Source organism: Haliotis rufescens, unplaced genomic scaffold (assembly GCF_023055435.1).
Source record: "Haliotis rufescens isolate VD_foot unplaced genomic scaffold, xgHalRufe1.0.p SCAF_15, whole genome shotgun sequence".
Lineage (NCBI taxonomy): Eukaryota > Metazoa > Mollusca > Gastropoda > Lepetellida > Haliotidae > Haliotis > Haliotis rufescens.
The window spans coordinates 2,778,832-2,803,834 of record NW_025963835.1 but is presented as its reverse complement, the minus strand read 5'-3'; the positions used below and the strand labels follow the sequence as shown (position 1 = coordinate 2,803,834).

Below are 25,003 nucleotides of genomic sequence, written 5' to 3'. Positions count from 1 at the left end.
TTACCAACTCGACAAACACTCAAGCGAGCGTACTCGGTTTGGTCAGTCAGTTCTCCGAACTGGGCAAAGTTCTAATCTCTAGCTGATTGAGCATTCGAGATTTTAGACAGTCTTCCGGTTATACTGCTCAGTAATGGTCCGGATTTTATCTTCTGCGGTCGATAAATATCAGTCCTTACTACTCGATAATACTCGTATTTTGCGCACGCACTCCTTCGATCCTCGGGGACCCTCTGGCCTAGCTCAGCGCTGGTTATGGTCTCTCGTGATCTACGCCCTTATATCACTTGTTCAAAAAAGTGTGGGGGGGTGGGAGGTGTTTCGAGTTCTCAACTTATGACAAGCCGCAAAAACAGGCTTTATCATAATATATGGTCGACCACGCCCTGTCTCTAGCCCCCGCCTTTCGACGGTGGTGCCTCACGATAAGGTTGGTTCCATTTATTGAACTCAATATTTTATTCTGTTGAATAATCAAATACGATGTATTTATTTACGCCTGTTGCTGACGGATGCCACTTCCTAGATTATCTTTGGGAGTCTGTCTTGATGCAATAAGTGCCCCAAGGAGGATTTAATCAGAAAGAGAATTTTACAAACCTGTAGAGGTTATGAATTCTCTGATGAAATCCTCCTTGGGGCACGGCCACCCACCTCCCCACATTCCGTCAGCATTTGACATATGGAAAGTGATTTGGGTGAGAGTTGCTCCCCCTGGCGTGAGGCGCCGTTGGGGGTGAGGCCCCGTAAGGGTGGTCGTATATCATACAAAAACGAAGTTTTTTGTGTGGTAACATTTTTTATTAAGGAAAATGGTTACAACTATGTCATATAGATTTTCTTGAGCAAGGAAAATGCAATAAGTGCCCCAAGGAGGATTTCATCAGAGAATTCATAACCTCTACAGGTTTGTAAAAGTTGCTGTCACAACACGGCGGTCATTCCTTTTGATTCGGATCAAGTAACTGTATCAAACCAATTAATCTGGCTTGAATGTGTATCTATATTTGCATGAATGTGTATGAATGCGCGTAGTGCTGGTCAAAACTTTATTTTCTGTATTTTAAGCAACATGACCAATCAATGCCACTGAATCACTCTGTACTTGCGTAATGAATTGTGATTGGCTCTTCACTCATAGCGTCTGTTACTACCATTATCGATCGATATTTTCATGTAAGTAGACGACATTCACATTGAATGTGACAGTTAAGGCTTTTAAATAATAACAAACGGCGAAAACATAATGGATATATATTTTTACACTATGAACGGTAAACAACTTGTATCATTGCAATCTGCAAGACAAGGCGAAGATCGTGAGATTGGCCGAGTGCGCTCCCCCCCCTCGGCCTCAGTTAAACGGCTCATCGTCTATAACGCCCACCAATTATTTGGACCCCATTGGTAGCGTTGTAGCGAGGGACCACTGTATCTCGAAATTCTCTTGGCATCATTTCTAGTAGATCATAGAGCTGGTATGTGGACTATATTTAGTTGACCTTACCAGACCTAAAACAATTTTGCTTGACTCAGGGCTGAAGTTGCAGACTTCACACCATATGTGTATGATCTATTAATTGGGAAAGGTCATAGTGATCAGGGTTCACTTCTTCTGCATAATTTAATAATAAAGGAGAAGTTTTAAAATATAACTCTGCATTTCACAATTTTTTTTAGTTTTCTATAACTTTTATATTTACAGAATCTTTTACAGGACATTATCAATTTGATGACAGTATTGTAACATGCCCTTATTGACTATCTGACTCTCTGTTTGCAGGGAATGTCTGAGCAAGTTTGGTGACAGTGTAGGGCAGCAAATTTGGGATGCTGTTAATGAGTGCTTTGATTGTATGCCCATTGCCGCTACCATTGATGACAAGGTAATGCATAGAGATGGATATTGGCCTGAATTTCGTATTGCAATAATGACACATGTATTGTGATATGTAACATAATCATGATAATATATTGCATTCATTATATCATCTGTGATTTGTTATGACCCTGAATAAGATTAATCCATATACTAAATAATAATAATAATAATAATAATAATAATAATAATAATAGGCTATTTGTATTGCGCATATATCCACACCAATCAGGGGCATGCTCAAAGCGCTATTACTACCCCAGTCACTGGATCACTGTGCACTCAAGAATTATTCTCAGCTCCCTGGGGAGTATACAACCCAAGCTGCCTGTTAGGCGCTAGAAGGTTACCAACCACACTGCCATCTCATCCTACTGGATACCCATTCACTGCTGGGTGAACAGAGGAAGATTTCAACAAAGACCCTTGCCCAAGGAGACGCCACACATGTTATATGTGCTTCAGTGTGGAGCAGGAATGAAGCCCGAGAACCTCTCAGGAGCCAAGCTCCCAAAATAAAGACTTTCCTTGCACAATTTTGACAACTGTTGTTCTCCATGTTGTTGGATGTTGCCATGGTGACAATGCATGCATAATAATAGACGCATTATATATAGGAATCTGGTCGCTTACAGTTTTGCTTTTTCAGTCACAGAAATGAGTTGCTAATTTCAGAATTTCCTAATTTCAATTCGGAATTAAACTTTGCCAGCAAGATGAAAATATGCATAATTTTGAAATATGCAGTATACCGGTATCAATTTTATGAAACTTCTCATTGACGTTTGTGTCCACTGGATGTTGCAGGTGTTCTGTGTCCATGGTGGCATCCCCAGCACTGAGCACGACAATGGCAGTATAGAGGCCATCAACAAGATCCCCGTGCCCCTTCCGGACCCCGAGACAGAGAGCCCCATGGCCTGGGAGATACTGTGGAGTGATCCCATCAGGTAAATGGGTAACCATTGCCAAGATAGTCATCCTACAAAGTTGTGTGTGATGGTATATGGCCCAAAGCAGTTTAGTAACTAACATTATTCTGTTTGGGTATGAAGCTTAATTATGTCATGTTAACAGACTCCTGTGAAGTAATTGTTGCAATCATTCTCTAACCATAACCATCAAATAATATTTATGTTGTGTAAAGTAAAACTGGCAAAGGTAATCCAAGTAATGACCATGCTATAAGATAATCATGGGAAACATCCTGAAGAATAATCATGGTGGTCTTCAAATAGGGTTATGCTATAATATTATCATGGTAATCATCCTATAATATAATCATGGTAATCATCCTATAATAAAATCATGGTAATTGTCCTATAAAATAAGCATGGTAATCATCCTATAATATAATCATGGTAATCATCCTAAACTATAATCATGGTAATCATCCTATAATATAATCATGGTAATTATCCTATAATACAGTCATGTTAATTGTCCTATAAAATAAGCATGAGAATCATCCTATAATAAAATCATGGTAATCATCCTAAACTATAATCATGGTAATCATCCTGTAATATAATCATGTTAATTATCCTATAATACAGTCATGGTAATTATCCTATAAAATAATCATGGTAATTGTCCTATAAAATAAGCATGGTAATCATCCATTAAAATAATCATGGTAATCATCCTATGATATAATCATGGTAATTATCCTATAATATAATCATGGTAATCATTCAATAAAATAATTATGGTAATTATCCTATAATACAGTCATGGTAATTGTCCTATAAAATAAGCATGGGAATCATCCTATAACATAATCATGTTAATCTTCCTATACTATAATCATGGTAATCATCCTATAATATAATCATGGTAATTATCCTATAATACAGCCATGGTAATTGTTCTATAAAATGAGCATGGTAATCATCCTATAATATAATCATGGTAATCATCCTTTACTACAATCATGGTAATCATCCTATAATATAATCATGGTAATTATCCTATAATACAGCCATGGTAATTGTCATATAAAATAAGCATGGTAATCATCCTATAATATAATCATGGTAATTATCCTATAATACAGCCATGGTAATTGTCATATAAAATAAGCATGGTAATCATCCTATAATATATTCATGGTAATCATCCTATACTATAACATGGTAATAATCCTATAATATAATCATGGTAATTATCCTATAATACAGTTATGGTAATTGTCCTATAAAATAAGCATAGTAATCACCCTAGGTGATATATTATAGCCCTGTATACATACATGATAATACATACATGATAATCATGCTATAGTGTGATCTACTCATGATGATCGCCCTAGCTAATATATTATAGCCCTGTATACGTACACCCCTCCCATGATAATCACCCTAGGTAATATATTATAGCCCTGTATACGTACACCCCTCCCATGATAATCATGCTATAGTGTGATATATTCATGGTAATCAGACTAGGTAATGTATTATAGCCCTGTATACATACACCCCTCCCATGATAATCATGCTATAGTGTGATATACTCATGGTAATCACCCTAGGTAATATATTATAGCCCTGTATACGTACACCCCTCCCATGATAATCATACTATAGTGTGATATACTCATGGTAATCACCCTAGGTAATATATTATAGCCCTGTATACGTACACCCCTCCCATGATAATCATACTATAGTGTGATATAGTAATGGTAATCACCCTAGGTGATATATTATAGCCCTGTATACGTACACCCCTCCCATGATAAACATACTATAGTGTGATATAGTAATGGTAATCACCCTAGGTAATATATTATAGCCCTGTATACGTACACCCCTCCCATGATAATCATGCTTTAGTGTGATATACTCATGGTAATCAGACTAGGTAATATATTATAGCCCTGTATACATACAACCCTCCTATGATAATCATGCCATAGTGTGATATACTCATGGTAATCACCCTAGGTAATATATTATAGGCCTGTGCACATACATTCCAGTGATGTTGATGATCAGGCACACTTTGTTTCAGCCTTGACCTGGTGACCCCTGATGTGATGCAGGACCTGACTGAGAACAATGGGTTTGTGTTCAACTCGCGGCGAGGCACAGCGCACTTCTTCAGCTGTGATGCTCTCTTCTCCTTCCTGGATCGTAATGGCCTGTCTCACGTGATCCGAGCTCATGAGGTGCAAGAAACAGGATTTCAGGTAAGTTGACATCCTCCATTATCCAGGGTATAATATCTCCGTATGATTATTAGTATCAATACCTTGGACCCGTTCACAATCTCATTATGATCACATCATTTACATTCCTTAAAGTTGTGACTAAAATGGTCATCAGTGGGGCTTTGTCCGCCATTAAAGAATCAGAAGTCACCAAACGACTACCTTGAAAAAATATCTTGTGAGGACTGAATGTTATTACTTCACATTTGTAGATACAGAAATTAATAACTTGATTGGCAATTGCTATGACGTTACCTCGATTGTATAACTGCACTGTGTCAGGGAACGTTTCGATAGCTCCTTGCAGTGTTGTGAGGATTTGGTTACACTAACTAGTTTTACTGTGTGCAGTGCATTGAGTTTACGAACTTGTGACCGTTCCATTTTACATGACCACATCATGGCAAAGTACTTCTACATCTTGATTCGTGAAGATTCCGGGGTAGAATAGGTCTTCAGCAACCCATGCTTGCCGTAAAAGGTGACTATGCTTGTCGTAAAAGGCGACTAACGGGATCGGATGGTCTGGCTCGCTGACTTGGTTGATGCATGTCATTGATCCCAATTGCGTGGATCGATGCTCATGATATTAATCACTGGATTGTCTGGTCCAGACTCGATTATTTACAGACCTCCGTCATATAGCTGAAATATTGCTGAGTGCAGCGTAAAACAACAAACTAACCAACCAACCAACTTCTACATCTCTGCACTGCCAAAAACGATCATACACTGAAAGTTGTAAGTGAAAACAGTTATGATGAGTCGATGGATGCAGATGGAAAAAAACGTCCATGCCAGTGACATTCGAAAATAAATCACATCTGGTTGCTGTGAAAAGAAACTTAAACAAAGACTGGCCAACGAAGTCTGCATTGTAAATATATGATTCTAATACCAATGCCATAACTTGTACATATTATTATAGGAATTTGATTAAAATGCTTGTAAAATATAATTTCAAATCCTTTTTGCTACCTATGATATTGGCTTGACTTCTTGATTTTACCAGTGGCTACCTAGAAGAAGTATTTGTAGCCATATGGCTACATGGTGAAATATTAAACTTTGAGGCCTGTTTTACTCCAATTAAGATCTGAGGACGCTTTCATCGAAGGTTGCAACATAGGACCACTGAGTGAACTTGGACTTCCCAATCTAAACGGGGTTGCTCATTTGAGCAGGGCAATTAAAACAGCAAATTTGTGCATGCCATCTCATGATTTTGATAAATTGAATGATATACTATTTTGTCCCACAGTACTCTTAATATAAATTATTAACATCCATTCTCAAAGTGTACGAGTATAAAACAAAACCTGGGGCTAACCTAACCACATAGTTCTGCTTCTCCAGGTGCAGCAACAGGGACGTCTGATGACTGTGTTCTCTTCATCTCGCTACTGCGGCGGATCCAACGAGGCAGCCTGTGTTCTTGCTGACAACTTCAAACTGCGAATGATCAGAATAGACACAACGTGAAGTCCTTGCACCGAACAGCATTACATCAAGTGTCAGCACCCTTCACCTGGTACTCTGATGACTCTCCACAGAGGTCGAAATCAGTTTCAGGTTTAGGAATAATAACTTGGATGGAAATCAGCATGCTCATCGTGAAGAAAGTGTGACATCCTGCAAAGATATTAGTACTACAAACCTACTTAACTGTGGCAAGGACAGGACAGGAGGTCCATAATTGGTTTGTTTCTTCTGAAGATTCTTTTCTAAACATTAGAAGTGGTTGGTTTTTTTCCAAACAATTGTAACTAACAGTGACTGATCTAAATGTTTCACAGCTTTAGGCTGGAGGTGTCTTGTCGATCTGTAAGGATTGTTCAGTCTTATGGTAGAGTATAGATCTATAACCTATGGCCAGTGGACTTGTAGGGTGTTAAATAACCTGAGACGACTAGTCTTATCTCATATTGCAACTGCAGCTACCTGATAGCAGGTTCTGTAGTCCAGCAGTGAGTGCGTTCATTCTATATGGCTTGGTTTGAATCCAGTATAATTCAGGATGTTTTTTACCCCAGACGTGATGTAACTGAATATTGCTGAAAGTGTTGTAGAAAATATTTTTAACGAGACATCCCAAGTGTTTTGACGTTAAAGCAATGGTGTTTGTACCATGGTTGCTCTGAACAGCTGTCAGTCACACAAGTAGTAATTAGGTGACTCCGCCTGCAGATGTTGAAATGAGAGTTATCTTTCCCTTTTGAACACAGATTATAACAGTGTTAATAAGACTGGTTATCAAGTGAAAACATGGTTCACCATCAGTTATTAAAGAGCCTTGTTTTGTATGTTTGTGTTTCTCCTCTTGTTATTGCATTTTCTCTTTTCCTTCCCAAATTGAGAATTAAGAGTTACTTCCCTTGAAAGAAAGGCCTCTACTCCAGCAGAAATTTTCTGCCATTAACACGACATGTACAAAATAACTGGTTAGGATGGAGAGAATATAATCTTATATAATTTGGCCTATAGTATTATAGTTTTGGACATGGGCTTAAGTGAAACACTATATAAAGTGCTGTCCTAACAATTATATGAAGAATATTGCTTCAGTTTCTTAAATCTCCATTGTGTATGTAAAGTAACTGTGTAACCTACCATGTTTAGCTGTTAATATGATTGATATATGATTACAGATTACAATGATTTGACTGGAAATTGCTCAACAGAATTTGGTATATTTTTAGATTTGACTAATTGTGTTCTGAACTCAACAGGTAAAAAACAAATTGATTTTTATTCCACTTATTCATTTGTATGTTTTAATTATGTTATTGATAAACTGTTGCAAACTGTAGGACAGCAGGTTTGTGACACAGTTACGTCAAATCCAGATTATTTGAAGAAGTATGTTTTCACAATGAGTATACTAAAACAATTGACCATGCCAGTGTATCTGATAGTTCTTTAACCATTTTCTGTTTAACAAGACTCTGAAGTGTTACTGGTAGAGAATGGTAACTTGGAGATAGACAATCACTTTATGTTACCAAGGTTATGACAACCATATATGGACTGATGGGTGGATAAACCTCCCTGTTGTTTTTATGAATACATTGCTGCCTGCACTTTTTATCAGACAATGGATGAGATAGGATAGGGGCCTTTTCATTCCACTGGATATGGCCATTTGAAAAGTTATGGAAAATTTGAAATATTGGAATGAAGATTATCAGACATGTTGAAATTTATGCAAACTATCCTTTCTTTCTAACACTTGCAAATTGCAGTCTTCGTGTTTATGGTCATGTTAAGAAAGGCTAAAATTAGTCAAAAAGGCTGATTTTCGGAACTTCTGTAGACAATATGACTATAAGTCTGTGACCAAAGATGGATGTTTTTGTCCCACGATAACATTGTATTTATTTACATTGGAGAAATCAGCTCGGGTCAAACTCTTGTTCATGTTCAAATATTAGAAACAGATTCTGAAAATCTACAAAGTCCAACTTTTCAATTTTTTTGGCCTTTCCCATAATAAGTGAAATAATGAGAGTCTTGAAATGAACACTGTATCATTCTCTTTCATACGAACACATCTGGTAACTTTTTTTAACAATTTCTTAAGATTTTGCTCATTTCGTAAATTTTGCAGATCTTGTGGTCCCAAAAGTCCCTTTTTGTACCTTGTCCTTTGTTAAGAAGATTATCACTTCGTGGATAGAATTTTACCGATTTGTCATATCTGACCCTGGATTACATAATGAATATGCTTTTGTGTTGTCATCTACAGGGTCAGTAATAAGGGCAAGAGTAAATGGGATACCAGTGTTCGCTCATGCAATATTGAGAAATAGGGCATGAAAATCTTAATTGATATTTTACATATTCAAAACTGAATTGATTCGTATGTATGGTGTTTTGTGTTGATGTTTCTGCCCATGTGAGATGTTCTGAACACTTCCAACTGCTTGACCTTGTGTTTAACCAGAATATATTTGAAGTTGTCACCATGGCTACATCACGCTTCAGCCATTGCTATGTATACTGCTATATCTGTAGCCCTGTTCTAAATTTCATACACTATCAACTTCTGATGGATGTTTCCTCTGTATATCCTATGACGTAATGTTTTAATAACTATCTCTACATTATAAGGTCATTATGAATTAACTATTAGATTTTCATACACATTTAAAAAAAAATTGAGGTGGGAGGCAATTTAAAAAAATACTGTATTCTACATAATAAGAGCCCAGGGCGCTCTCAAAATTAGAACTAGAGGGCTCTTATTGGAATATTATTTTGGTGAAAAAAAACAGAGTTGAAAGATGGTTAATTTCGTGGTATATGCTGACAGCCAGAAATGTTTATATACGACAGATATATTTTTCCAGAATTTAATTGCCAATAATTAAGGGTGCATATAACACATGATCGAGTGTGTATTATACACGAATAAATTTAAGTCTTGTGTACATTGATCAATCGGAAGGGGTGCTAATTGGGATTGTTCTCTTGCAAATGTATTTGAAAATATCGCTGTGGACGTTTATTAGAGCGGGTCGCTTATTACGTCGAATATGGTATTTTTATTTTATTAAAACAAACTGATCAAGGCAGCTGTTACATTAAACACCAACACATGTGAATTACATGAAGCATAGATGTTTAGGATTGTGTATATGGGTGTATAGTCAAGTAATGAAACAAGAGAACACACAGAATGTTCTTAATCTGTAGGAGTGTTTGGTTACCGGTAGTAAGATGGGGGACAGAAATCTAATACCGTATTTGACGTAATAAGCGCCCCGCTCTAATAAGCGCCCACGGCAATATTTGCTGATATATTGGCGAGTGAACAATCCCAATTAGCACCCCTTCCGATTGATCAATATACACAAGACTTATTTATTCGTGTATAATACACACTCGTGTGTTATAAGCACCCTTAGTTATGAGCGATTAAATTCTGGAAAAATATATCTGTCGTACATTAGCATTTCAGGCTGTCACCATAAACCACGAAATTTATCTTTTAACTCTGTTTTTTTTTTTCCACCAAAATAATATTCTAATAAGAGCCCCCTATTTCTAATTTTGAGAGCGCCCAGGGCGCTTATTACGTTGAATACGGTAATTAGTTTATAATGACCTATACAGGGATATATGTAGGAATGAAACCTGTAACAAAAGCCCAGTATTATAAGCAGGTGTTCCTTTATCTTAGAACTACCTGTATATATTGTCTACAGCCCTGTCAAAACATCTAATTTGAAAAATGCTGCTGTCATTCAAATGAAAACTATTTTTATTGAATTGAATTGTTTATTGACTTGTTATTTTCTCTGTGTGATGACCTGATTTGAAAAGTAAATGTAAAATTGCCATGTATTTTTCTACACTTAATCTTCAACTATTTTTTCATGAACGTGTTGTATTCTCAGTAGACTAAGATAATGATGACAATGAAACTCTGCCCTAAACTTGGAACATATCTTAAGCTGGGGTGGAAGTGAACTGTAGCTCTAGTCTAGTTTTCTATAAAGTTTTTCTATAGTTTTAACTGTTTTCTGCAGAATGTTGAAAAGACTGACAACGCACAGCTCTTATCGCACATTTCCCCCAAGTGCTGTTGATGTCATCACTGTTACCATCATTGTTTAGTGAGGGATAGAATCATACACTTTGTCTCATGTCCTTATGACACAACAAATGTTGCTTGAAATTTTAGTATTTCAGGGGTTGTCAAATTCAAATTATGTCTACCTATACCAGGACAAATGGCACAAACTAGGCTTAGTAAAGCACAAATTCTAGTACTTCTTTTGTGTGGAGTCTCAGAGTAAGGCATCTAAATGCCAGCAAACACACTCAGCTACTGAGTCTTCTGCAGAATGGACTATGGATGAATTGGGTGGTCCTTAACTTCTTTTGAGTAGTATACTTAATGTATGCCTGGAATCACAAAGCTGCAACAAGATTCAGCTGTTTTATAGTAAGAGAGCAAACTGCCATCTACCATTCCTCATCATTTTGTTTGTTTGTCATAATAGTTGGATGATGGGTGGGTGATCTTCCATACCTTAAATGCTGAAGAGATGTTTTTGATTTTAAGTGTCTGAGGCTGATCAAGTAGGGATTAACCTGACACATTTTCTATCCAGTGAAAAGTTGGAATTCTGATCTGGGGACATGAGCGCTAATGATGTCAATGCGGATTGTGATTGGGACAGACCCTCTTGCCATAAATAGGATGAGATCTGTATAGATCTGTTGAAGGGTTCTTGACAGACAGATAGAAATTACCCCAAACTTGCTGGTCTGGGTTGTTGACAGATAGAAATTACCCTTAGCTTGTTCGTCTGGGTTGTTGAAGGATAGAAATTACCCCCATCTTGTTGTCAAAGATTGTTGACAGATAAAAATTAACCAAGCGTGCAGTCTGGTTTGTTGAAAGGTAGAAACTATCCCAATCTTGTTGGCTTTTTTCTAGGTATCTTCAGAGTTTGAATTTCAGTGTTTTGAGGAATGTCATATGTTATCACTGTTCGGGTTAGTAGACTTTCCAGTATAATTTCTATCCCATTGTTTGGGTATGTGGTTTTGGGTGCCATCAAAACCCAAGTTGTTCAGCTGAAATAATTATCATCATTGTCATTCTGGCATGAGCATTATCATCAATCAGTATTATCATCAGTATCATCAATTCTGTTTCGGGACAAAACAGGATGGAGCTGAGACAACGGGTAGTCAAGGTCACTATTTTGTTTTGCTCTTCTTAGTTACTTTGCGATTGGGACAGGAGTAGAATTTTATTTTAAACAGAAATGGAATCTTCAAGGGCATTTTCCACTGTGTTCATATCTAAGGGGAGTGAATGTGAATGGGTGTTACAGCTTATCATGATGACTTGTAAATTGATGAGTCAAATGGTAGACCAAAGACAGTGAAATTGGAAAAAAATACATGGTACCTACATTGATTAATGCTGAAAGATAAAATACAGCGATAGAAACTAACAATTTTTAGATAACATAGCAAATAGCTGATGACCACAAGTCCCTAACTGTTGGGCAGTTTTGTAAAGACTGTAGGACTAGTGCCAGTTTCTATCGCTGAAATACAACATTTCTGAATAATTAAGATCTCAGATTTTCCCAAATTATGATCCTTGATCTCTCATTACCAGACCAATGCCTCTAGTTTCACAAAACTGGTAAATGTCTTAAGACCTGCATCACTTTGGGCTTCTTCCTATGTTAAGTTGATGTTTTGGTATGGAACACAACTGAGATGAAAGATCTTCATAAAATATTCAAACCGAAAATATCTTGTACCATTTCATGAATCATAAAAACACATTTATCCCCGAGAATAATTTTAATAATATTTTTGTAGACTAGCATGTGAATATTATTTTTTTTTATTAAGTCTAGATTTTGTGTATGTTTGTTGGACAAATATGTCAGTGTCATTTGAATCTTAGATATTATTAAAGGAACGAAACAGTGATCAAGACCATTAACCATCAAGTATATCAACATTAGATGTCTGTGGTGTATGTATATCTAGCTTTGTAAGAATTAGTGTAGAATCATTTAATACAAAGAATTTCTCCCTGAGATCTTTCCAATAATTTCACCTCGTATTAATAATAATTCAGATTTCGACAACATTCACGTTATTGTTCATAGTTTTTGGCCTCAATATGTCTCATTTAAATCTGATCTCTTACTCCGATGCGATACCTCTCTGCGTGATGATCTGAAGACATCCTGTGTTACATGAGGCGAACGTTCTTAACAGCAGTCAGTGTCAAGGTTTCTAAATACTTGGTACGAATATGCAAAGCATGTAAACAAATCTAAAAAACAATACTGATTGAGCAGTTCCAAATGCAAAAGATAAAGCTGCACTATTATAATGGTAACACTGTTTTTCAGGGCATTATCATTTGCAGAAGGCCAAGGTCTTCCATTAACTGCCTGACGGAGGATGGCAGTTGAAAAGACCGAGGGCTTTGCAAATGATAATGCCCCGAAAAATAGCGTTATCGCTATTATAGCTGAAATGGATGGAATTTGTTATCAAATAAAAAGAAACAACAATATCGGTTTTGAAACATTTACTGCAATAAACATGAATGTCACTGACCTACTTTTACAAATATGGAAATGTCATAGAACAAACTAGATGACGTCACCTATCCCTATCCTATGACGTCACCAAAAAACGGGCGTGATATTAGCTATATGAGGGCATTATCAAGTTACAGTGGCTCATTTCTGATGACTTGCAGGTGTTTTTTAGCTATAATATCATATATACATCCTGTCATTCCTGTGCGCGACTGCATCTAGTACCACCTGAACGGGTGAACCATCGAAGGTATATGTCTATTCAGTGACATTTTTCTTTGGCCAAGATCAAAATATCTGAATCAAGGTAGTAAAGAAATGAAGCCAAATGATTTTAGAAAGCCAACAGAACCCAAGAACCCCTGCAACCTGTTTTATATTGGGCAGTCAAAGTTGGCTCAGTGTTCACCTGATGTGACCTGCTGACAGGTATCATATCAGAGTAGGAGATCTCATTTTAATGACATTGTGGCCTAAACCTGAGTTTACTTCTAGCGAATGATTTCTGATTTTTAAATGTTGCAAAGCATTTGCCTCACTTCACAAGGCAGACCTATAACAGTGGGTTTCCATTCCTGGTTCGCCCTGGCTGTTTCTAGGTTTGTCCACACCATACCATGAGCTTCACCTAGGTGGTAAGCATTTAGGGCCTGCATCACTTTGGGCTTTCCTCCATCAAGTCAACACGCAAGGCTGCATCTTCTGTTGATAATAGCATGCGCCTGAAATAGGGCATTTATGATTCATTGATCATCATTCAGAGAAAGCATATTCTTCTTATACTCCAAAGAAATAAAGAACCACCTGATTCTATCATATTACCGTGGCTAACATGACATGACATGACATGACATGACATGACATGACAGACTAACTATAGTAATATGAAAAAATTGGGTGGTCCTTAACTTCTTTTGAGTGGTATATATATATATATGCGTGTGTATAATCTTGTATTATAAACATCGTCACGTAACGAGGTATCATGGCAGAGAATATCATGCTGAATTGTAATTCAGGGATTCACCACAGCCCTATTTGTTAGTATTATTGTATTATTTGCATTCCAGTGTTGAAGTTAGTGCTTTAAACATATTTTTATGTTGACATAGATATATACAGCTATTGGTGAGTAGTAGATTTGCAAAACATTATTCTCTATCCTTGAGTATGAAGTGTATTATATCTCCATTCTATTATGATGTATGCCTTGGGCCCTTTTGCCACCATAGCTTTGTCTGAGTCTGGTTCCAGTGACATCGCTAAAATTAGCTGTCCAATCAGATTACATTGTTCTTTCGAGATTGAAATAAGCAGACGATATCGCCAATACTCAACTCGCCTTGTGCCATCCCAAGTATGTCTTGTATCATAAGGGCATCTGAGTATTTAGGAAAACAGATAATCTCCAGCAAAATGGTAATTTATAATAGTCTTCTGTTGTGATTAATTTTTTTGTTTTTGAGAGCATGCCTGTACCCATCTTTCCAAGGCAAGAGTGTCCACCAACCTATATCAGTCTCGACTTTGATATAAACTAGTGGACACTCTTGCCTTGGGAAGATAGCAAGAGTGTCCAATAGCAAGAGTGTCCACCAACCTATATCAGTCTCGACTTTGATATAAGCTTGTGGACACTCTTGCTTTGGGAAGATAGCAAGAGTGTCCACTAGCAAGAGTGTCCACCAACCTATATCAGTCTCGACTTTGATATAAGCTTGTGGACACTCTTGCTTTGGGAAGATAGCAAGAGTGTCCACTAGCAAGAGTGTCCATCAACCTATATCAGTTTGACTTTTTATAAGCTAGTGGACTCTCTTGCCTTGGGAAGATAGCAAGAGTGTCCACTAGCAAGAGTGTCCACCAACCTATATCAGTTTGACTTTTTATAAGCTAGTGGACACTCTTGCCTTGGGAAGATAGCAAGAGTGTCCACTAGCAAGAGTGTCCACCAACCTATATCAGTTTGACTTTTTATAAGCTAGTGGACACTCTTGCCTTGGGAAGATAGCAAGAGTGTCCACTAGCAAGAGTGTCCACCAACCTATATCAGTTTGACTTTTTATAAGCTAGTGGACACTCTTGCCTTGGGAAGATAGCAAGAGTGTCCACTAGCAAGAGTGTCCACCAACCTATATCAGTTTGACTTTTTATAAGCTAGTGGACACTCTTGCCTTGGGAAGATAGCAAGAGTGTCCACTAGCAAGAGTGTCCACCAACCTATATCAGTTTGACTTTTTATAAGCTAGTGGACACTCTTGCCTTGGGAAGATAGTTGGGAATCAGTTTGATTGGGTGTTCATTTCAAACTCATACGCGAGAGAATTTCTGTTCTGAGTTAGTGATAAGGGCGATGGAGCTGGAGACTTCTGAAATGAAGCTACGGTGGTGACTGGCTCCAGGGTATTCATCCTTACAGCAGGATACAGATATAATGTGGTAACCAGGGTAATTGAGGGAGAGCTGCTTGACCTCCACGAACACCGCTACATGTGCGAATGCTCCATTTTGCACCTACTCACTTTATGCCAATTTGTCAGTGGAGAAATTGAAGACGTATATTCATAGTGTCACTGCAGATCTGTTATGTAACGTGTTTCTGATAAAAGGAACATTTAATTATTCAGAAATAGTGTTTCATTATGACAGCAAACGATCATGATAATTAGTTCCGAAATACAAGAATTTAATTATTTTGTCAGCATTGACTTATCAAATACCCTCATAGAGGATTATGTTTTGCAAACGTTTTCGCGAGTTTTTCACACCAATGTTTGAATGCCATGTTAGGTGCGTGACGTTGTCACAAATGTGTATATCTGCTATAAGAAGCTGTAGCAAGCTTTGTATATAGATTATTATGACACTGTTTCATTTTGTAGATTCATTATGTTTGGTAACCAAAGATGTCATTGTCATCGCTTGATCCCATCTGTATATGTCATGAAGGGCGAAATACTCAGAATCATTACATGAGTCCCATAGAACAGAATATAACGAACAATTTTTGACAATAGTGAACATACTTGATAAGTGAAAGCAGCATAGTATTTGAATTTTGTCTGAGGGTTATGTGAGTGATAATCCTGTTGACCCTATTTGTCAAAGGTTGCAGCATGGGGCAACTACAGTAAACCTCTGTAAACTTGGACCTTGTTAATTTGGAAACCCTAAATCCTTGACTGTTGCTGTTAGGAAGTCGACGTTATATACAATTATACCACTAGGGTGTGTTATGTCCATTGATTTGACAGGTTATTTCTTTTGTAACGACCCGCACGTGCAACGATTCAGACAAGAGGTGCAAGCCTTGGTTCTGCATCTTTGCATAAAGTGCATTGTGTTATGACCCATGGTATAAGCTGGTTAGCACTTCTCTGTGGGTTATATGGACTTCAACACCCTTGGATGACGTCTGGAGGTTAGAAGGTCTATACAATGTGTTACCTTTGGGGACGGGCCTAACCTGTATGTAACATCGCTTTGTACAATGTATTGGTTAATTCAGAAGTGTCCCGATTAACAGGGTTTCGTTGTATGTGGCCATGTATGCTGAAGGTTAAGACAACTTCAACTGAACTTCATTGTATATACATGTATTGACAAGGAGCCAGGATTTTGACTTCATGCCTGTGATGGTATGTACTGAAATATATAAATGCAAAGTTTGATCAAAAATCTGATTTGATGAACATGGAGGAACTAATAGTGGGGGTATTTACTATTGATTAATGAAGGTGCCAACCCTTTCTGTATGCTGGATTCCAATCCCTGTTCGGTGCCACAGTGCAGTAAGCTGGATGCCAATATTTCAATGTTGAAATTTATTTTTTGGTATACATGTATTTCTTTTACAAAGAATGAAACTCAATAAAGTATTTAGCCCATGAATGGTCATGCATTCTAATTTACCTGTACCTGTGTATACACTGATATGAGTTCTTAGTTTGGATGTCAAGACAAATTAAGTGGAATGCCGGGTGCCTAGAGAGGGGGGTTGGCATCCTCATTAATGCTTGTCTAAGGTGCTGCAAATTGCTTAGTAAAGTTTTGTCAATTGGCATGCCAGAAACCTACGATCATAGGTTCAAATCCTGGTTCGCCCTGATTATGTTTCTAGTTTTGCCAGCACCATACCCATGAGTTTCACAAAGTGGTACATGTCGAAATTCTAGAATGGTCAAGATTAATCTCAGGGAAGTCTTTGATGGGTAGTTAAATACTTCCAATCTGAATAATATTGTGCTGCCATATCTCGAATGTCTAACATGTTGTTTTAATGTAATTTATATGGGTTATTTAACATTTGTCAAAATCATTGAACTGTATGTTAAACAGAACTTCTAGGATGGTAAAGTTAACATCTAAGTGATTTGTTATGTAGGATATGCATTTCATAATTGCTTTTCTTTGAAAACTTCTTAAATATTTGATTCATATGATTCGTTCTTTGTCCTAAGGCCATACATTTTATTTACTTGCTTGACAGATCCACCGACTGTTTTATACCAATCTACTTGCACATGCTGAAGCGGATGAGAAAACTGAAAACCAGATCCGAATTGCTTTTTATTTTTCACCTAATGACAAGTATGTTTCTGTAAAAAGGTCTGTAAAACAAGAAAAATAAAAGTTTGGCCTTACAGTTATTTGACAAATATTTGTTCATCCAAACCCTGTAATTAAGATTATTAAGTGTTTTCATACTTTTGTATCCCAGTATCTCGCTCGTGTTTGGGTATTGGCTTAATATTGTACCAGCACAATGATAAATATTTCTCCATGCCATGTCCTTTTTGAATAGAGTCATGTTTTGGAAAGGTGTCACCCCCATTTTGTTGGTACTTGTTGCATTGCTCAAGGTTGGGCGATACAACTGGTTTTTCTTAGTATACAGTATCTTGACCTGCGTTAAAAGGTGTTTCTTGAATACTTAAACTGGTGAACAGATTATGCAGGAAGCAAAAAAGGACTCTTAAAATTTTAATTTTATTTCACATTTGTGAAATTTGGGGTAGGTACCGGTATAACTATAAACATGGTTATTAAAACATTAATGATTTCAATTCATACATGTTTTAACCAAGTACTGTACATGTTCTATCTTTTATTTAGTGAATATTTCACCAGTCATTTATTTGAAAGAGGTTTAATTTAAATTTAGTTATGCCTGTAGTGATCTTTCTCAAATTGTCAATAAACTCATGTTAACTTTCCACACAACTATCATATTAGCATTTAATGAGGGTAAGCCTGTTTAAGCACTCCTTTATTACATAGTGTTTGTTTAGCTATTATGTTGAAGACTTAAGGTATTTTATGCACATTTGAAAAATTTCTTTGATAAAGCATACTGTATGTTCCAAACTTTATCTGTAGTTTTCTTAGACTTGGCTGTATTGTCATGGCGCTCTAAAGTTTCTTGAACACCACTTTCATGTAAGAACTGTGTTACCCCATATTTAAGCCGTCACAGTGGGTGATGAGCTTTTATTTTCTGACAAATTTGCCAATAAGTGTTTGCAGATTATTTTATACAAGCATATGTTGCTATCATTGTTCAAATATGTTAACATTTCATCTTCTCAGAATAAATATTCTGATAATTTTCTGCTGTCTTGTCATACTTGGCTGCCAAATCTTCTAGAAATGTTGTCATAGATGTTATAGAGAGAGACAAAGAGACATGATGACATCAGTGATACTTGTAAGCATACACTACTCTCCAGGCACCTGGTCTAGGAGGTGGACACCAAGGGTACTTGTAGGGCACACTACTGTTCAGGCACCTGGTCCTGGAGGTGGACACCAAGGGTACTTGTAGGGCACACTACTGTTCAGGCGCCTGGTCCTGGAGGTGGACACCAAGGGTACTTGTAGCACACACTAATGTCGAGGCGCCTGATCTTGGAGGTGGACACCAAGGGTACTTGTAGGGCACACTACTGTTCAGGCGCCTGGTCCTGGGGGTGGACACCAAGGGTACTTGTAGCACACACTACTGTCGAGGCGCCTGGTCTTGGAGGTGGACACCAAGGGTACTTGTAGGGCACACTTCTGTTCAGGCGCCTGGTCCTGGAGGTGGACACCAAGGGTACTTGTAAGGCACACTTCTGTTCAGGCGCCTGGTCCTGGAGGTGGACACCAAGGGTACTTGTAGCACACACTAATGTCGAGGCGCCTGGTCTTGGAGGTGGACACCAAGGGTACTTGTAGCACACACTACTGTCGAAGCGCCTGGTCCTGGAGGTGGACACCAAGGGTACTTGTAGGGCACACTTCTGTTCAGGCGCCTGGTCCTGGAGGTGGACACCAAAGGTACTTGTAGGGCACACTACTGTCGAGGCGCCTGGTCTTGGAGGTGGACACCAAGGGTACTTGTAGGGCACACTACTGTCGAGGTGCCTGATCTTGGAGGTGGACACCAAGGGTACTTGTAAGGCACACTTCTGTTCAGGCGCCTGGTCCTGGAGGTGGACACCAAGGGTACTTGTAGCACACACTACTGTCGAGGCGCCTGGTCTTGGAGGTGGACACCAAGGGTACTTGTAGGGCACACTTCTGTTCAGGCGCCTGGTCCTGGAGGTGGACACCAAGGGTACTTGTAGGGCACACTACTGTCGAAGCACCTAATCTTGGAGGTGGACACCAAGGGTACTTGTATGGCACACTTCTGTCCAGGCGCCTGGTCTTGGAGGTGGACACCAAGGGTACTTGTAGGGCACACTTCTGTTCAGGCGCCTGGTCTTGGAGGTGGACACCAAGGGTACTTGTAGGGCACACTTCTGTTCAGGCGCCTGGTCCTGGAGGTGGACACCAAGGGTACTTGTAAGGCACACTTCTGTTCAGGCGCCTGGTCTTGGAGGGGGACACCGAGGTTAGTTGTAGCACACACTACTCTCAAGGCACCTGGCCTTGGAGGTAGACACCAAGAACATTTCTATAAGCAGCATAAAACCCAACTTGCTCACTATTCCTCTGATCTTTGTTCTTTTGTTGTTCGAGTCGCCTCCTACCACAAGCATAGTTGCCTCTGACTACAAGCATGGGTTGCTGAGGCCAATTCTAACCCAGATCTTCACAGGGGTCATACATCTGACTATAATAGGGATGGAGTGATTATGTCAACCCCTCCTGATGAGCCTTAATTTGTTAAAGACTGATGAAGTTTTCCAGGCATGAACACAAAACAATGACCCAACAACAGATTGTAAGATTCAGTTGTATTATTCACTGTGTGAGCTCACAAAGGTTAAATACTCCAACAGGAAAGTATAACAAAAGTCAAGGTTGACAAAAAAGTGCAGATTCATAATCATTATACAGACTGAGGTCATATTTGATAGGCATGTTGGGATGGACATAAATCAATTTCATATTCTTGATCTAGTGCCTCAAACTACAACCTTTGTTTATTTATGTGTTGTGAATATTCATGTAAATGATGAATACTCATGAGATCTAAAATATGAATATTCATTAGGTATCAAAAGTACCTCATATGTATCATACATAAAATATACATATTCATTACATGCAAATTTCTGATTCGATTTGATGAGTGGTAATGTTAAACAGATTTGAATATTCACAGGACATAATTTCAGATCTAAATTATGAATTATCATCCAAGGTAAACATGATTTAACCTCTGCATTAAGTTTTAAGAAATTAAATCAAGGAATGCAATGTGTAAAAGCTACATCAACGAACGATAGCAGCTCAAGTCCAGTGCTACATCTGTATCAATGCTTGTACATTTAAATTCTTTGAATGGAACAGTATCAAAACGAGCTGGCCTCAAATAGTCCCTGATCGCTTTAGTTACCCAATCATATATTAACTTCTGATGGGCTGATTTGTAATATTATCAACACAGTTACCAGACTCCCATCATAAATACCAAAATTTGAGGAGGGTGCTAACCCCCTTTTGTATGCCGGATGTTGAGCCCAATTAAGTGGTATTCCGGATGCTGCTGTGCCGTTCGCTGGATGCCACAAATTGTTTATCTGGTACGTGAATGCCAACATTTAAACGTTGAAATTTATTTATATTTTTTTTTCCCTTGCAAAGAGTGACAAATCAATTAAATATTTAGCCCTAAGCTTATGAGCATTCCCTGTGAAATCCCAGTCAAATTTACTTATACCAGTGTACACACTGATATGACTCCAGAGTTCTTAGATCGGATGCTGAACAAATTAAGTGGCTTGCCAGATGCCTACAGTGAGGGAGTCGGCACCTAACTGAGATCAAAACACTGGTATGTCAAGAAAACATAATTGTCAAACAACAACATGTATAATGAAAGCACAACAGGGCTTCAGTTCTGCATGCAAACATTTATACAGAAATGAAAATTCAGTTTTCTCTATAAGCGATGAAGAGTGTTACTCTAACTTTCTAACATGTAAAATAAGACTTTATTTGAACTTTGCAAAGAAATGAAAAAAATATATCTCATAGAGAGTGAGCAAGATATGTTTAGTATGTTATATATGTTAAAGTCACAAATGAATATTGAGTTTGAAACTACAGTTCACAATAAACCTTGAAACCAAGGGCTGTAAATTGTTTCCCAAATATCAAGTGAACACTTCGAGAACTGTCACAATAGCAACAAGTCTGGTCCAAGAAATGAATTTGTGTGTTTGGAAGATCATAGCAGCCAACATGCTGTAGCTAACCTACTACAGCTTAACAGAAATGTTTTGTAAAAAAAAATTTTATGTTAGACTTTTCAAGTTGTCAAATGATCTCGAGGGGTTAATGGTGTGATGTACCCTGTGTGTACCCCAGCTGTGGGACAAGGGGTACATAGGCTCACACACAAGGTACATCACATCAAATGCCCTGAAGGAATGGATTTCATCGAATTTATCTTGCCAGTATTCATTCATACAGGTCCGGAATACAGGTGTGCAGTTTCACTGACTTATTAATACTCGTAGCAGACAATGTTAACAAACCATTATCCCTTTACAAAATGCATTTGGAAAAAACATTGGTCCTTTTCAATGCAATGTCCTTATTCGACATGTAATTTCCCTAAGGTGTGTTCTGATTGATTTCTCAGCGGGCCACATGAGCGGGCTACATGGAAAATAATTGCCCAGTTCTTAGCCAATCAGAAACTAGTTTTTAAATATAAGGTGAGATAACCGTTGAAATTAAAAATGCAACCTGGGAAATAGGGTTAATCAACTGAGGACATTTTAGTATTTCAAGACGTGTTTGCGTTTCCATAGAATGAATTGAATTCCATTGAATGTTAAAAGAATGTTAATTGATGGTATAATATTATGGCTGATATGATCTGACTTTCCCAGTGCAGTTTGTGAGAAGTGTGTATGGTTATGAGCAGTTGAGAAGTCCTTGGGAAAACTAAACACAGATGTAGGACTCAGATCTCTGGTACTCTCTAATCTGTTCACTTGTTGTTTAATGCCACACTCAGCAATACTCCAGCAGTATTACAGTGGCCTGCAAATAATTGAGTCCGGACCCGACAATGCAGTGATTGATATTATGAGCAACAATCCACACCAGAAACAATGACATACAATCAACCAGGTCACCTAGTCTGACCCATTAAGTCGCCTCTTACGACCAGCATAGGTTTTGCTGGGGACCTATTTTAACCTGGAATACCCTTGGGGGATCTAGTCTGTGCCCGCTTTACTAATTTGTGGCGGAACTGTACAATACCATAATTATATCATGTCATGCTAGTGCAATGTTATCAAGGGATGCCTAACGTTCTTTTTCTTGTCATTCTATTATTATCAAATACCGGTACCTTGGACATCCTTTATTATCAAATACCTTGAACGCCCTTATTATCAAATACCTTGAACACCCTTATTATCAAATACCTTAAACACCCTTTATTATCAAATACCTTGAACACCCTTTATTATCAAATACCTTGAACACCCTTATTATCAAATACCTTGAACACCCTTTTTATCAAATACCTTGAACACCCTTTATTATCAAATACCTTGAATACCCTTTATTATCAAATACCTTGAACACCCTTATTATCAAATACCTCGACACCCTTTATTATCAAATACCTTGAACACCCTTTATTATCAAATACCTTGAATACCCTTTATTATCAAATACCTTGAACACCCTTATTATCAAATACCTTGAACACCCTTTATCATCAAATACCTTGAACACCCTTATTATCAAATAACGTGAACACCCTTTATTATCAAATACCTTGAACACCCTTTATTATCAAATACCTTAAACACCCTTATTATCAAATACCTTGAACACCCTTATTATCAAATACCTTGAACACCCTTATTATCAAATACCTTGAACACCCTTGTTATCAAATATCTTGAACACCCTTTATTATCAAATACCTTGAATACCCTTTATTATCAAATACCTTGAACACCCTTATTATCAAATACCTCGACACCCTTTATTATCAAATACCTTGAACACCCTTTATTATCAAATACCTTGAATACCCTTTATTATCAAATACCTTGAACACCCTTATTATCAAATACCTTGAACATCCTTTATCATCAAATACCTTGAACACCCTTATTATCAAATAACGTGAACACCCTTTATTATCAAATACCTTGAACACCCTTTATTATCAAATACCTTAAACACCCTTATTATCAAATACCTTGAACGCCCTTATTATCAAATACCTTGAACGCCCTTATTATCAAATACCTTGAACACCCTTATTATCAAATACCTTGGGTGCCATATATTATCTTCACGTTTGAATGCCCCAGTAAGACCTAACAGGCAATAAACCAGTGATCAGGATCCCCAGGGAACCGAGTCCTACACTGGCTCTACACATACACAGAACACCTGGACCAGGTACAGGATGCCCACACTAAGTTGGTTGTTGATGCCACACAGATTTGTGCTGATTTAGCTTCACACATGACCTGGGAACATATGACCTTACCTTAGATGAAAAAAAACATTTTACATTCAAGTGATGCTGCAATAAACTGTAAACAATTTCTATAACACCAATCATTAGACTTCAGTTAGTTGAGATTAGATTGACTTCTATTCAAGACAACAATATAGGTTACAAAATAATTGAAAAATATTCCATTTTTGTTAATTGGCAAAAATGGTCTTTTTTCAATTGAAAAACATTCAAACTTTAAAACTTGAATCACTTGGCCTACTAAATCCTGTTCCTCTTCAGTATTGCAATCACCATTAGAATGAAGGAGACTTTTGATGAGTGGTGATGAATGTTGTTTTACGCCACAATCAGCAATAATTCAGCTTTATCATGTCAGCATGAAAATCATCAATCATGACTTGGCAGACAAAGAGAAAGAGCAGCGATACCACGCAAACTACCAAGTCACACATTGTAGCTAATCGAGGCCTTTTGAAATTAAATAAAAAATTGTCGCAATCAAATTGAATTGTACAATGATGAGGATAATGATTAATTTGGGATAGCCGGTGATGTCGGGGTCAGCTGATAACTGTGTAGATATGAAATCTTTGGGCATGGTTAAAACACAACCATGAAAAAAAGTATCTGATTTTGGTATAAGAATATATCCATAAATATTAAGAAACAACGAGTAGCTTCAACCAACAGCAAAAACATCAACAAATTCTAACAAAAATAAAACACAAGAGTCAACAAGAATAACATTAAAAATATGAGAATATATGAGCAACCCTCACATCTGATAAAAAAAGCTGAATGCAGACAAACAAAATACAATTTGGAAATATCTCCCATGAATGATTGGGATATTAGTTTTAGCAATATACAGCTACATCATG

General features: G+C 37.6%; 1 protein-coding gene across 1 annotated transcript in view; it reads left to right on the top strand.

Moving 5' to 3' along the window:
* LOC124134929 (serine/threonine-protein phosphatase with EF-hands pef-1-like) overlaps nucleotides 1–9,504 on the top strand; it is a 34,493-nt gene extending 24,989 nt beyond the window's left edge. Inside the window, exons 16-19 of the mRNA XM_046500028.2 lie at nucleotides 1,784–1,886; nucleotides 2,687–2,829; nucleotides 4,892–5,069; nucleotides 6,447–9,504. Coding sequence (XP_046355984.1) covers nucleotides 1,784–1,886; nucleotides 2,687–2,829; nucleotides 4,892–5,069; nucleotides 6,447–6,572 — 550 coding nt within the window. The 3' untranslated portion in view covers nucleotides 6,573–9,504. The remainder of the gene's footprint in view (nucleotides 1–1,783; nucleotides 1,887–2,686; nucleotides 2,830–4,891; nucleotides 5,070–6,446) is intronic.
* Nucleotides 9,505–25,003: the final 15,499 nt, after the last annotated feature.